The 16,214-nt window shown below is 47.0% G+C and overlaps 1 protein-coding gene across 1 annotated transcript in view; it reads left to right on the forward strand.

Moving 5' to 3' along the window:
- TFF2 (trefoil factor 2) overlaps window positions 1–16,214 on the forward strand; it is a 142,628-nt gene that overhangs the window by 97,745 nt on the left and 28,669 nt on the right. Inside the window, exon 12 of the mRNA XM_075333294.1 lies at window positions 1,179–1,810. Coding sequence (XP_075189409.1) covers window positions 1,179–1,810 — 632 coding nt within the window. The remainder of the gene's footprint in view (window positions 1–1,178; window positions 1,811–16,214) is intronic.

Here is a 16,214-nt window from a genome sequence, read left to right on the forward strand (position 1 = left end):
TACCTCCCGTGGGGACCTCAGATGGGGGCTAATCATTGAGATATGGCTTGGGTTCCAAAATCTATGAGATCCCTGATCTTCAGGATATCTGCCCCTCTGAAGGTCTAAGGGGAAGATATTAATGCCATATTTCCTATCTTGATTTTAGCTTTAACATAGATAGGAAAGATGGCAAATACAACTATGTCGATCTAAGCAATATTAATTTGGGTCTGATGCAGGGATTGCCATGCAAGAACATGCATTGGGTTCACCTTAGGATCACAATTTAGAAATGTGCTTTCCATAAATATAAGACCTGATGTTGTCACAAAAAAAAAACAACAATATTCATAATTTTCAAATTTTCAAAAAAACCAATATTCATTTTCCTCTTTGCTGCTGTTTTCCTCCTAATCTCTAATTGTCTTATACCTGTGTGTGTGTGTGTGTGTGTGTGTGTGTGTGTGTGTGTGTGTGTGTGTGTGCTGAGCGACAGAGCTTTGGTTCACCTAGCTGTCTATTTCTGTGGGTTTCATCTCGCTCTTGTCTCATTCCTCCCTGGGAGAGGGGCAGAGGGTATCAGATCAGGACTGGTAAGGAGCAGGGCCAGGAAGGAGACTCAGGCATCTCCACCATTAGGAGTATCACTGAGATTGGGAACAGTTTAGGGCCCCATAGATTGAGGGACAGTGCATCCCATAGTCATCCTGCCATCCCTGCATTTAGTTCCCAGTACAAATATCCAATTTATTTGGGCCCAAAAGATCCTACATGGGTTTATTCTGTAATATTTGATATATGACAAATCCATTCCTACATTGTTGTTTTCTCCAGAAACAGCGCCCACCTTGTCTGCAGGCTGAGTATTTTGTTGCAGTCAATTAGTTGAAGCTCAGATGCAAAACTAGGAGTGAACAAGAATAGGCGCAGTTTCAATTCATTCAATCCCAGGGTGTAAAAAATATTCCTTGTTAGTTTTCCCCTCTTTAGCGTCACTTGGTTACATATCCACCAGCTCTTCTCCAGGTCAGTGGTACTGTGGGGACTTCATAATATTGCCTACTTCCCGAAAGTGAGATTGGCCATCTTAATCTTCAAGATTTTTGCTTACTGTCATTGAATGTAACATTTTTCTTAATATACATTTGTAAAATCTTGTGCTAACCTAGTCCTGAACATTTCTCATTTTTCTTAAGCTGGAAATCAGTGCACTGTGCCATCACAAGAGAGGAAAGACTGCGGGTTCAGAGGCATCACTGAGCAGCAATGCAACAGGCGAGGATGCTGCTTCAATTCGCAAGTTCGTGGAGTCCCTTGGTGTTACAAACCTGTGTTCCCAGAAATAGTCCCTGAGCCTCAGGCCACAGAAGTAGTCCCAGAGCCTCAGGCCACAGAAGTAGTCCCAGAGCCTCAGGCCACAGAAGTAGGCCCAGGGCCTCAGGCCCCAGAAGAAGGCCCAGAGCCTCAGGCCCCAGAAGTAGTCCCAGAGCTTCAGGCCCCAGAAGAGGGCCCAGAGCCTCAGGCCCCAGAAGTAGTCCCAGAGCTTCAGGCCCCAGAAGAAGGCCCAGAGCCTCAGGCCCCAGAAGTAGTCCCGAAGCCTCAGGCTCCAGAAGAAGGCTCAGGGTCTCAGGCCCCAGAAGAAGGCCCAGAGCCTCAGGCCCCAGAAGTAGTCCCAGAGCTTCAGGCCCCAGAAGAGGGCCCAGAGCCTCAGGCCCCAGAAGTAGTCCCAGAGCTTCAGGCCCCAGAAGAAGGCCCAGAGCCTCAGGCCCCAGAAGTAGTCCTGAAGCCTCAGGCTCCAGAAGAAGGCTCAGGGTCTCAGGTCCCAGAAGTAGGCCCAGGGCTTCAGGTCCCAGAAGTAGTTCCACAGCCTCAAGTCCCAGAAGTTGTCCCTCAGCCTGGGGGCACACAACAAGAGGATTCAATCCTACCAAAGCCTGACCAAGCTAAAGAAGAGAAAGGTAAGCACATGTTCAACCGACATTACAAAAAGATGTCTGAAATCAACAAAGGGTAAAATAAAATCTCCTCTAGAAAGGAAGTAATATATGTGGGCAGTTAATTAGTTGTAGTGGTCATAATCGCTTCTTCGTAGTGTTAGGTGAGATAGGATGGGAAATTGAAGGAGGCGAATAGGTGATGCAGAATGGGGCTCTGTGAAACATTATGGAGGCTCTGTGGCTAGTAATGAGGACACACTAACTGAAAATGGTGGTCCTGTGGATATGAGGACACTGTGGTTTGTACTGATATCAGGGGTTTGATAATGTTATAGAAGCACTAAATATGTCCCACGATGTCTTGGATCCAATGGCTGCACTTGAAAATGTTTTGGGGGCACTGACTATGTCTAGCAATATGATGAAGGGAACATGGTGATGGTAACAACGGGACCTGTAGGGGATAGCTCAGTTTTAGAAGAAGTGACACTTTAAATTAGTATTATGTTTCTTAGACATGTTCAACTTTTTCTTATTACTTCAACTTGTTTCTTGTAGATTTTCTGAATTTGCACAGTGATGAATCGTCAGAGGAATGGCCACACCTGGACAGTCATGAATGGTCAGAGGAATGGCCACACCTGGACAGTCATGAATGGTCAGAGGAATGGCCTCACCTGGACAGTTATGAATGGTCAGAGGAATGGCCAAAACTGGACAGTCATGAATCGTCAGAGGAATGGCCACACCTGGACAGTCATGAATGGTCAGAGGAATGGCCTCACCTGGACAGTTATGAATGGTCAGAGGAATGGCCAAAACTGGACAGTCATGAATCGTCAGAGGAATGGCCACACCTGGACAGTCATGAATCGTCAGAGGAATGGCCAATACGGGACAGTCATAAATCATCAGAGGAATGGCCACACCTGGACAGTTATGAATGGTCAGAGGAAAAAGCTAAATCGACCAGTCATGAATCATCAGAAGAACGACAATAAATGGCCCTCCTAGGAATCATCTTCCTTCTGTCCCATCTACAAAAATCCCTTGGTGTTACAAACCTGTGTTCCCAGAAGTAATCCCTGAGCCTCAGGACCCAGAAGTAATCCCTGAGCCTCAGGACCCAGAAGTAATTCCATAGCCTCAGGCCACAGAAGTAGTCCCAGAGGCTTATGCCCCAGAAGTAATCCCAGAGCCTGTTTATGTTTCTTAAAAATATAAGAAATCTTGAGCTTCTTGAACAGTTTGCATTCAGTTTCATGTTCTTTTGAATAACAATGATTCCCAAATCATTTATAAACATTTTCTCCCTCCAGTTTTGTGACACGAGAGTCTGGGGAGCTTAATTTGGGTCACATGCACAAGAGCATGATATCCCAAACTTCCTCAAGAATCACATCTCACAGACGCTCTCGCCCCAAGACATCCACACTAAAGGGTGCTTTACACGCTGCGACATCGCTATCGATTGCTAGCGATGTCGTGCGCGATAGCACCCGCCCCCGTCGTTCGTACGACATTTGGTGATCGCTGCCGTAGCGAACATTATCGGGGTAGGTGCATTCGGCGTCATAGCGACGTCACTGCGGCGTCACTAAGCGGCCGCCCAATAGCAGAGGAGGGGCAGAGATGAGTGGCCGGAACATGCCGCCCACCTCCTTCCTTCCTCATTGCCGGTGGACGAAGGTAAGGAGATGTTCATCGTTCCTGCGGTGTCACACACAGCGATGTGTGGTGCCGCAGGAACGACGTACCACCAGCGGCATGCACCACCAACGATATTATGAAAAGGAGCGACGTGTCAACGATGAACGATTTTTGACGCTTTTGCGATCGTTGATCGTCGCTCCTTGGTGTCACACGCTGCAATGTCGCTAACGGTGTCGGATGTGCATTACTAACGACGTGACCCCGACGATATATCGTTAGCGATGTCGCAGCGTGTAAAGCACCCTTAACGCTCAGGTCTTCTTCACACACAGACAAGCAGGCCTCTTTTTCCTAAAGGGCCATTTACACGCTGCGACATCGCTAACGATATATCGTCGGGGTCACGGTGTTTGTGATGCACATCCGGCGTCGTTAGCGACATCGCAGTGTGTGACACCTAGGAGCGACCTTAAACGATCGCAAAAGAGTTAAAAATAGTTGTTCTGTAAAACATCGTTCATTTACCAAAAATCGTTGCCTGGTCAGTAGCGAGGTTGTTCGTCGTTCCTGCGGGAGCACACATCGCTATGTGTCACACCGTAGGAACAACGAACATCTCCTTACCTACGTCCACCGGCAATGAGGAATGAAGGAGCCGGGCGGCATGTTGCGGCCGCTCATCTCCGCCCCTCCTCTGCTATTGGTCGGCCGCTTAGTGACGCCACAGTGACGTCGCTATGACGCCGAACGCACCTCCCCCTTGAAGGAGGGATTGTTCAGCGGTCACAGCGTCGTCGCTGAAAAGGTATGTGCATGTGACGCTGCCGTAGCAATAATGTTCGCTACGGCTGTGATCACCAAATGTCGCACGAACGAAGGGGGTGGGTGCTATCGCGCATGACATTGCTAGCTATTGCTGGCGATGTCGCAGCGTGTAAAGTACCCTTTAGACTCTGTGACTGACAAGGAATAAATCTAATCCACCTTTAGCACTGTCTTCTTGTCCTCCGGCTTTGTGTGGGCCCCCTCTCCACCGTGATTTGAGCCGTATGTTTATGTCGCGGGCAGGGAGGAGGGTGTCAACACTGCGCTCACCCCTCTGCTCGGGTCCGGCTGCTGCTGCTCAGTGGTGGCTCGAGCGGTGGGCCGGATCCCGGGGGTCTCGAGCGGCGCTCCTCGCCCGTGAGTGAAAGGGGATTGGGTTTTGGGATATAGTTTATTGTCTGTGACGCCACCCACGGTTGTGGTGATTTGTTGACACCACCGCTGCTCTGTATGGGGAGCCCGGGAGTGATGGTATGGAGCAGCTAGATGTTTGTCCTCCCCTCCGTGGGTAGGGGGTTGGTTGTCCCGGGGCCCAGTGATGTGGTGGGAGATGCAGGGCTTGGTGGGCGCAGGGACGCGGGGGCAGCGCTGTGCCTTGCGGCACTGTGGTACTCACTCAGCCTGAGACGATGACACAGTTCTCGATAAAACACACGGCTGGAAAGACGGTTCCCACGGACGGCTGCACTTGCTTGTCCCCAGTAGTTGACGGTGACGGTCCCTTTTCCTGAACCTAATGTTGCTGTGTTGGTAGCGATGGGTTCCCACCGGTTACCCACTCCTCGGCTTCAATCTGGGCCGAAGGAGCCCTACTTTGCCCGCAGGCGCTGGCCCTGAGAAACTGGTGCCCTGGCGGTGGCGGTGTCTCTCCGTTATGGTCGGACTGTTGCCTTCAATCGGGACACCACCCGTCCGCGGTCCTTCCAGTAACCTCCGAGCAGTCACCCCTGCGGACAATCACCGCCGTCTGCTGACCTTGCTGTCTCTCAGCCCGGGGCACACACCCGGACCAACTTCAGGCTTTACAAACTGTCACTTTTTACTTTACTTCAGCTTTTCTCCTAAGCTCCACTACTACTTCACTTCCTTCTACTTCCACTTCCCTAGCTTATCTGCCTGGTTCTTCCCGCCTCCAGAGCTGTGAACTCCTCGGTGGGCGGAGCCAACCGCCTGGCCCACCCCCTGGTGTGGACACCAGCTCCTGGAGGAAGGCAACAAGGATTTTGGGTTAGCTTAGGTGTTCCTAACTGGGGTGTAGGGTGTGGTGGTGTTATGACCTGTGACCCCTGACTTGCCCAGGGCGTCACATTTACACCGCTCCCCCCCACCCGATCTGTATGTGCCCTCCCCGTACCCCAATTTATGGGCCCCAGTGAGCTGTATGGGCTTCCCCCCATCCGAGATGTATGTCCTGGCTCCCCCCCCCGGAGATGTATGTCCTGGCCCCCTTCGGAGCCGTTTGTGCTGGCCCCCACAGCTGTGTGTTCGGGCCCCCCAGAGCCATGTGTGTGGGGCCCCCAGAGCTGTGTGTGTGGGGGGCCCCCAGAGCCATGTGTGCACATTTCTCAGATGTCCCATCATAAGCTAAAACCCCCTGCATTAAAAGGAGATAACTACAACAGTGAGTATGTGTCTGGGTGCAGCAGAGACAAGTGTATGTCTGGGTACAGCAGGGCCGAGTGTGTGTTTGGGTGCAGCAGAGCCGAGTGTGTTTCTGGGTGTAGCAGAGCCGAGTGCGCATCTGGGTGCAGCAGAGCTGAATGTGTGTCTGGGTGCAGCAGAGTCGAGTGTGTGTCTGGGTGCACAGAGCCGAGTGTGTGTCTGGGTGTAGCAGGGCCAAGTATGTTTTTGGGTGCAGCAGGGCTGAGCATGTGTCTGGGTGCAGCAGAGCCGAGTGTGTGTTTGGGTGCAGTGTGTGTCTTTCTGCAGCAGAGCTGTGTGTGTTTGTGTGCAGTAGAGCTGTCTGTATATATGCTCTTTGGGCAACAGAGATGTGTGCAGCAAAGCTGTGTGTATATATAGTCTTCGGACAGCAGAGATGTGTGCAGCAGAGCTGTGTATATATATATATATATATATATATATGTCGCGGGCGGGGAGGAGGATGGCAACGCTGCGCTCACCCACTGCTCGGGTCCGGCTGCTGCTACTCTGTAGTGGCTCGAGCGGTGGGCCGGATCCCGGGGTCTCGAGCGGCGCTCCTCGCCCGTGAGTGAAAGGGGGTTTGTTTTGGTGGTGGGGATTTGGTTATTGTCCGTGACGCCACTCACGGTTGTGGTGATTTTAGTGACACCACCGCCTCTCTGAACGGGGATCCCGGGAGCGGTGACTGGAGCAGCTAAGTTGTTAGTCCTCCCCTCCGTGGGTAGGGGGTTAGTGGTCCCGGGGCCCGGTGATGGGGTAGGATGGGATGGCAGGTGGGTACTGGGGCCTGGTGAGGTGCAGGGATGCGGGGGCAGCGCTGTGCCTTGCGGCACGGTGGTACTCACTCAGCCTGAGACGTTGACACAGTTTTCGGTAAAACACACGGCTGGAAAGACAGTTCCCACGGACGGCTGCTGTTGCTTTTCCCCGGTCGTTAACGGTGACTGTCTCTTTCCCTGCACCTAGTACTTCTGTTCCAATGGGTTCCCACCGGTAACCCGCTCCCCGGCTTGGATATGGGTCGGAGGAGCCCCTCTTTGCCCGCAGGCGCTGGCCCTGAGAAACTGGTGCCTTGGCGGTGGCGGTGTCTCTCTCATCCGGTTGGACTTTTGCCTTCAATCGGGACTTAGTTGTTTGGAAACCTGGAGGCCCCCTTCACTGACAGATTTGGCAAATTACGGCGACTCCAAGCCTTGCCGGGGTCCGAAAGGCCCCTACCAATGGTGCTGGCCTCTCTTCGTGTACCGGTCCGGTACCGCCGGGCCACCACCCGTCCATGGTCCTTTCGACAACTCCGATCAGCCACTCCTGCAGACGGTCACCGCCGTCTGCTAACCTAGCTGTCACTGTCCGGGGCACACACCCGGACGCAGTCTCACAGTTGCTCTCCTGCCACTTCACTTTGCTCCTTCCACTTTCACCTCTCAAACTAATCTGCGGTCTTTTCCCGCCTCCAGGACTGTGAACTCCTCGGTGGGCAGGACCAACCGCCTGGCCCACCCCCTGGTGTGAACATCAGCCCCTGGAGGAAGGCAACAAGGATTTTTGGGTTTAGCTCTGGTGTACCTAACCGGGGTGTAGGGTGTGGTGATGTAGTTACCTGTGACCCCTGGCTTGTCCAGGGCGTCACATATATATATACACACACAGTATATATATATATATATATATATATGCAGCAGAGCTGTGTGTGTGTTTATGTCTGTATCTGTACATGTACATATGCAGGAGAGGTGTGTGCAACAGTGCTATGAAGGGGTGTGTGTGTGTATGTAGCAGAGCTGTGTGAGTGTGTATGTATGGATCAGAGCTGTGCGTGTGGCCCCACCATAGCCATCTGTGCAGCCCCCCGGATTCGTATGTGCAGCCCCCCAGAGCACTATGCAACCCACCCCAGTAATGTGTATACCCCCAGAGCTGTTTGCTACTCCAGTAACATCTATGGCCTCCAGTAATGTCTATGCCCCCAACCCGTCCTGTGATGTATATACAGCAGTGTCAGTGTGCACTGTGCACGGCCATGTCTGTTAGTGACGACAATCATGCAGCACAGCCACATGCCCAGGAGGAGCTGGATGGAGACAAGCGGGAATGTGTCTGTATGCATGTATGATGTGTATCTATGTATGTCACTGTAAATGACTGTATAAACTTTTCTGTTTATATGTATTTTTGTGAGTTTGTCTTCAAATATGTATATGTACATATGCCTGCATGTGTACGTATCTGTGTATTTGCGTGTCTGCATGTGGATGGGGCTCAGTGAGACTCTTCCGCCCAGGGCCCACAAAAACCTGGAGCCGGCCCTAGTCTTCTACACAAGGTCCATTCCATTTCAGGACTATATTTCCAAGCTATTTTTTAGGCAACCAAATCACTACTGTGGTACCTATTGGTCCAAAGGGATTTTCTCCATCCTTTACTACATCCATCTGTCAAGTTCAGAATGACGATGATGATGAGACTCAAAGGATCTCTCGATATCCGGCTGCTGCTTCTAATTAAAAATGTCATGTGTGCACACGAGAATGAAAAATAACTGCACAGAAAGTCAGTTACATCTATCTCCATGACTGGCTCTTAACCAAGTGTGTTTTTTATTGTTTGAAAGAAACTCTAAACCGAGCAGTAAGGGGGTGTAAACAAAAGTTTTAGTCCAATCAGGTATCGTAGGTCAGGGCTTCATGACGTAGAGAGATCTGCATATTCTCCGTGGATTGGTCAGTCCAGGTTCCAGGAATTTCTTTGTCCATCTGTGTTGGGTGTAGAACAGGAAATGGTGGCCATCTTTACAATTACAAGTGCTGGTATATACTGTGTCTAAGGAAAATACACTGAATATGCAATATACATATATACATGTTAGTAAGAAACAAAAGCATTCACAAATATGTGTGTTAGTTCACATCTACTGAACTATATAACTGAGTCTATGAAATGGCTGAATTAAGTATTTCTGGATACTCAATTCTTTATCCTCAACAGTCCCCCCTAAAGACTTACTTCTGCCATTTCTAAATTCTAAGGGTACTGTGTTCCCTTAGGAAGAGAGGTAGAAAGATCTGTTGAAAAACCTGCCTAACTGAACGTTGAAACATGGGCAGAAAGGGGAAAGGGGTTTTCTTCACCGGTTTGAGACCAAGGACTCCTAGGCGAGTCCTCACCCTTTGTAGTTGGACTTTCCCATGTCTCAAGGTTCTCTAAGTCCTCTCTTCTAACTGTTCTGGCAATGCTGGTCTAAGACTGTACAGGGTTTTCTGAAAAGGATAAGTATGAGCAGAACGCTCAGTGCAGCTCTGGTTGATTAACCCTTCTACAATGCGAGGTGTGGATCCATAGATGTTTCTGTGGTTGGATCAGCTCCTCTAGTGTTGACTCATAGCTCTTTCTCGCTTGTCCTTTAGGATCAATCAGTCTCCTGACTGGAGACCATATGCTAATAGCTCTGATTTAAGATCTGGAATTGGAGAATACACCTGATTATCACACTATTCAGTCAATTATATAAAAATATACATGTCTATGCTAAACCAAAAAACATCGTACATAAAGACCTGCTTATTGCAAAAAGGAAACAAAACATATACATTTTATACACGATTTACTAGTTTCCACTTTTCTATAAAATATACACTTTTTGTAAACACATTTTTCTTTACATACCACCTTCATGTGCTTCTCAACAATAATGTCGTTTTCTGCACTGAAATGCCTCTGACCAAACCTGGAGAGAAAGATTTACACAACACGCACAGACTTGCATACAACGTGCTCATGATATACATCTATAATCAGTTTGCAGTCTCTAAGAATGGGTAGAGTAGGTGCAGGATGTTTCTACGGACTCTTTACAGTTTTTTCTCACTTCGTTCTTAAGCACTTGTCTCACAAGACTGGGTGAATCTGCCCACCTGGGTACTGAACCCGGTGTCACCAAAGCACACACTGACAATTGTCTTTCACAGATGTTACCTGGGCCATCATTAAGAAGAGCTCTCATGGCAGAGAAAGCTTACCACCCTTTGTCCACAGACCTTCCTCAGTCAGCTGGCTCCCTGCATGTCACACTCCATTCCTTGTTGTTTTGCTTGTTCCTGTAGGGATTTAAGAACACAAGGAGTGACAGAAGTCACTGACGTGACCAATGTCACCAAGGCATGGTCGGTATTGGTGAAAGACTCTCAACTCTAGGCCCGTTCACTGCTTCTTGGTCAGCTGCACCTGTGCGAGGATCTCCATCCGAATCCATCAGCTCAGATCTAGACTTTCTTTTCAGCATACCTAATTCATTTGACAACAGGAAAAAATCTACAACCTACATACACCTCTAAAGACTCTTACCCACTCCTGTTCTACCCATCAAGAGAGGCATTAATGCATCACTGTCTCCTGTATCAATAGGATTGGAGGGAGTGGTCGAATTTAGACTACCTCATGTGGTGTAAACAGCAGCATATCCAGTGCAGAATCGACCACCATCTGGTTTCATCTATAAAAACAAAAACTAAAAAAATATACATTAGATCATTCTTATAACTTCATCTCTGATCATAATACAGTTAGTGGTCATCTATACCTCACATGACTGAGAATACTAAATAAATAAACAAACAAATAAACAAATAAACATATAAGACAAGACTTTCCTATTTCAGTTAACAGATATACCTCATAATAATCTAATAAACATAACCTATGGGAAAAAAGGTCAACTTCAAAACCAAGGTCAACTTCAAATCCTATCTAATATGCCTGCTGCACCCTCCAAGAAACTGGAGAATATAATTAATACCTTATTCCCCCCTTGTTTAATTGTTTATTTACCAATATGGCAAAATTCAGCATTTGTATACTGGTATTCCCTAAAAGAAAAAATAAAATAGCAGGTAATAAATTAGCCACATACTAAAACCTAAAATGAACAAACACTGAAAATAACGTACATCTCACAACACTATACATTACTGGGAAATTTTAAAAACCTTACAATAAACAACATTGTATCCATAAAGAAAAGAAAAACCTTTCATAGTAGAAACAACTGAGACATGATTAAATGACAGCTGTGACTAGACGACTAACCTGCAAAAATATATGAATGGTTTAGAAATAACCGTAAAAACAGAAAAGGTGATAGAGTCACAAAATAAAAATATATTGTTCAAATAAATCGCCATTAAAAACAAAATAACACAAATTATATCGCACATCCCATGAAATTTAATATTCCCTATTCAAATATAAACAGCAAACTAAAAATGGGAAATCCTGAACTCTAAGGGTTAAACCAAACTTACGTCACTATTGGGGAAAGACACATTCTATCAAGACACATTTCATCCTTATCTCTTAAAAGCGAGAGAGGAAGAAAGAAAAAACCTCATCCTTTGTTATAACAAAGACATAGCAGTGAACACATCCATTTTCCATATCTACATCGGATACATTATACATTTTTCCTAATTCCTTTTTACAAATGGATTTGATACATTTTGACATCAGTATGGGTAAGTCGTTTACAATTTTTGTTTTAAATTAACTAACACAGTACAAAGATATATATATTTACCTTCCTCTATTTTATTTTATGATATAATGCTGCAGGACTTCTAAAATACCAATTGATTTTATGTGAACAGAAAATTCTGTAAAAGTTTCACTTACTTATCTTTGACTTGCATTTATGGGATAACTGAGTAAACAAATATACAATTTATACTTATTCAAATGTGTTAGTCAATTATACCACAGAACACCTCCCACCGGGGATGGGTGGAGAGCTTTGAACAAAGAGCCATTGCGAGGGGTGTGGCTTATGAGGTGTACTGCCATCAGTGGGTGTAGCAAGACGGCTGCCACAGGAAGTTCCAGGCACCTGACTTCCGGGTGTAGCATCCATGTTGTGACTCCCTGGGTGTACTGGGAGTGGCTGGAACTACGTAGTAAACCAGGGATACTTTTAGTGCCTGTAAATTTGCATTTCAGCATAGAAAGGAGAGATTTAATTAGCACCAGATATAATGACTTCTAAAGGAAAACCATGAGGCACAGCTAGAGAAAAACATTTAGTGATTCTACAAACAGCAACAGACAGTGAATGAGGTCTTTGTTCTCCAGGATACTCTCACTGGAGATTAATCTGAACTTCAATACATGGGTTGCAGCCTGCCATCTAGTGGTAGTCCAACGATTTTACACAACTTTTTGCAATCTTTTATATTTTTTTTCCGTTTTTTTTTGTAACTAGGGTGACAGCGTTCTCAGCTCCTACTAAAAAACAATCCCTTCTTGAACAGAGTATACAGTGCTCTAGCTGGATTGGCCACATCCAACTGAACCCTCTTCCCACTTCTCTACTATGCAATAAGGACATACTGCGACGTCCAACGTACGAATACAATACCGTTCCTCGTACGTTCCTATTTTTCCGGCTTCTCACATAGCAGTGCATGAGTTAATACTCAGGGGAATACGCTGGTTCAAAACACTTTTCTCCACCACCGGAATCCCTCCCCCTCTTTTCCGTGTAAGAGGACGCACTTTTTCAGCGCCCAACACGTGGATACTAATACCGTTCTCCACGTGTTCCTATTTCCGGCTATAAACAGAAATCGATGTGTTATATATAAAAAACACTGGGGGACACGCCAATTCCCTTATCTCTCTGTTCCAAAAACAAACCAACGATTACAAAATGCTGAAAAACGCATAAACTAGTTAATTTCTCTCAAATCCAAACCAAAATAACACTTGTCTTTCTTTCAAATCATTACAACTCTGTTTGCTCTACTATACAAAGGCTGCAACCATCTCCTGTATATTACCCAACTGACCCCTCCTTTCTCTTCACTGCAAAAAGCTGCGCTGTTTTGACCACTGGTATCTGCCTCTTCATTCTTCCACCCCCCTTGTTTCTCAGCTAAAAGACAGCAGAGACCGAGCTGTGTAATTTGATCTCTGCTCTGTCTCAAGCAGCTGGTGGACATATGGCCCCCACCTTTTTGCTTCCTCTGAGTGTAAGAAGGTAAAGATGTAGCTGTTCTGTGGGCCTCTGCTCCCCCCCCTCTCGCATTCTTTGTCTAAGAGACTGTAGACACAGCGCGTAATACAACTCCCGCTCTCAGTCCGTGACTACCCCCTTCTTCCTTTGTTCACAGCGAAGAAGAAAAAACTACAGGCAATTAACTCTCCGAGAATCGAACAGAGAAATCACAAGCTTGATTAACCATACACTTATATACAAATCAACAGCTTACTCAAAAGCCCCCCATTTCTACCTTACTTACAGCGAGAAATACAGACAGCCGGATACTTTAAAACCTACACCTAGCCCCTTTGGAAGCTGGGTCTTTCTAGCTCACCGGCGAGTGACAGTCACACCGTTAGGTCTCCGGTGCACTACCATTCTCCGGACTAGTGACCACCCACTTTCGCCAGGTGTCTCTCGATCCACAGGTAAAACAGCACACACAATGTATATGATGTTCTTACCGTGAAACGGAGGGTGATCAAGTCCTCGATATCGAGCAACACCTGGATACTTGTGGAGTAGCCCCAGACGTCCAGAAAGTGGAAGCTCTGACTCACCCTTTTCGGTGGCCCCACCTTGGTGCGCCAACTGTCAAGTTCAGAATGACGATGATGATGAGACTCAAAGGATCTCTCGATATCCGGCTGCTGCTTCTCATTAAAAATGTCATGTGTGCACACGAGAATGAAAAATAACTGCACAGAAAGTCAGTTACATCTATCTCCATGACTGGCTCTTAACCAAGTGTGTTTTTTATTGTTTGAAAGAAACTCTAAACCGAGCAGTAAGGGGGTGTAAACAAAAGTTTTAGTCCAATCAGGTATCGTAGGTCAGGGCTTCATGACGTAGAGAGATCTGCATATTCTCCGTGGATTGGTCAGTCCAGGTTCCAGGAATTTCTTTGTCCATCTGTGTTGGGTGTAGAACAGGAAATGGTGGCCATCTTTACAATTACAAGTGCTGGTATATACTGTGTCTAAGGAAAATACACTGAATATGCAATATACATATATGCATGTTAGTAAGAAACAAAAGCATTCACAAATATGTGTGTTAGTTCACATCTACTGAACTATATAACTGAGTCTATGAAATGGCTGAATTAAGTATTTCTGGATACTCAATTCTTTATCCTCAACACATCTCTAGGGTTAAAATTTCCTAGGACACCTTATGAAGTCAAACGAGATTATAATCTACAATATTCTAACTATGTAATTAAGAAAAATGGAGACCAGTACTTGTCAGGAGCAGAGCCAGAAAGGAGACCATGGCCTCTACACCATCAGGAGTATCCCTGAGGTTAGGGATCACCTGGGGCCCCCTAGCTAGAAGGTCAGCTTAGGACCCCAATTTCCCCTCTATTACTTCTAGCATTGATTCCTCCTGTGCTATTGCAACAAAAAAAAAATCCCAAAACCTCACCTCACCTCACACAGTTCCAATTACAAGTGTTTGTGTCCTCTTCCTCCTCACAGCAGGCTTTGTCCAACATCACTTCATCATGCCCCCTTAGGTCCTTTGTGTGATCCAACCTCTGTTTGGAACCAGCAAGCGGATTAACAGATTGAGCGGTAGAGCAGGGAGTCAGAAGGAGTTTGTATGCTGGTGCCTGCCGAGAAGGTGAAGGGACTATCGCCTAGGTGTGATATGGGTTCTTTTGAGATCAGAAACAGGTGTAAAAGGTTGCCAAACTTACTCTACAACAGGACAACACTGCCAAGAGAGAACTAGAACGGGGCCAAGGATATGTAAAGCACTTTGAATGTCACTATTTTTGGAAATCTGGGCTCCTAAGTTGTCCCTCAAGCTAGGGGACCCTACGCTATCCCTAACCTCATGGATACTCCTAATGGTGGAGAGGCTTGAGTCTCCTTCCTGGCCCTGCTACTGACCAGTCCTGATCTAATTTCCCTTCCCCCAAGGGAGGAACAGGAGAGGAGTGTGTTGAAAACACAGATGAAGACAGACAAGTGGAAAAGCACAACCCTGTCACACAGCACGCACACACAAAGGTAAAGTCAATAAGAGATTCAGGAGGGAAACAAGAGCAGGAAGGAAGCTACAAAACAGGGGTAAACTCCACAACTGCACAAAGCAAAAGCACAACTAAGCACAACTTTCACCAAAGATCATGTGGGCCTCCACACCTCACTGACCAAAACAGAATAATCTGTAGCTGCCATGAGTAGAAGTGCTCCACCAGTATAAATAGGAGGAGAACAGATTTGATAGGTCTCCCCACAACATGTGATTAAAGGAGTAAGCAGATTAGCAGAGATTAACTCTTTGCTAGCCTGCCTATTAATCAGCACACAGCAGGTCGATGTCCGAGTCTGTCTGTGTTGATCAGCGACAACAGAGAAACCATCGGGGGATGTGTCAGAATCTGCAATCTGATTAGAGTTTAATGCCGCTGAGTCGCCCACCACAGCGCCGCAGCGGTCGCCTGCGGGACACTGCGGGGACTTCTCTGTAGGGACCCTTCTGGCCACAGGTATGTCCGGTTCACTTCTATAGAAGTCGTGACACCACTCTCTGTTTTGCAGTCAGGATGATAGGGGACCGCCACTGCAGTTTAACGAGCGTCGGGGGCTGATGGTACTTGCAGTTAGATGGTGTGGCCTCCCGAGAGTGAGGCTGGCCCCAGGGGCTCGGGTGTATGTGTGTGGAACCACAGATCACAGAATAACTCAAACACAGTCCAGAAAGTCTTTCACGGTTTTTACTCACTTTCAGTTGTTTTCTGTGAGGTACCCGGGCGATACTGAGACAGACCAGAGAGAACCAGGTATCCTTCAGGCTGAAATAGAGGTGACTGCAAGCTCGCTTTCCTAGCACTTCTTGTTTCGGATAACCCCTGACTTGAAGTATATGGGATTCATCCAGGGAAGTCGCATCTGCCTTTTCTCCCCTTTCTGGCCCGTTTTCTAGTAGCGTGGACCAAGTAAAGATGGCTTCTTGCCCTATCTCACTTATGGGCCCTCTCGTTGCTGCGTGTTCTGCGGACTCTGTGTGTTTGATGAGACACTTGTAGTGCTCTCACCGGCAGGTTTAGTAGGTAGTTAAGCTTAAGCCTACTTCGGGAACCTGTTTCCCCTGCGTGCCTGGTCTACCAGAAAATCCCTGTACTCAACTACCTC

The sequence above is a fragment of the Anomaloglossus baeobatrachus genome, chromosome 2 (genome assembly GCF_048569485.1).
Source record: "Anomaloglossus baeobatrachus isolate aAnoBae1 chromosome 2, aAnoBae1.hap1, whole genome shotgun sequence".
Classification (NCBI taxonomy): Eukaryota; Metazoa; Chordata; class Amphibia; order Anura; family Aromobatidae; genus Anomaloglossus; species Anomaloglossus baeobatrachus.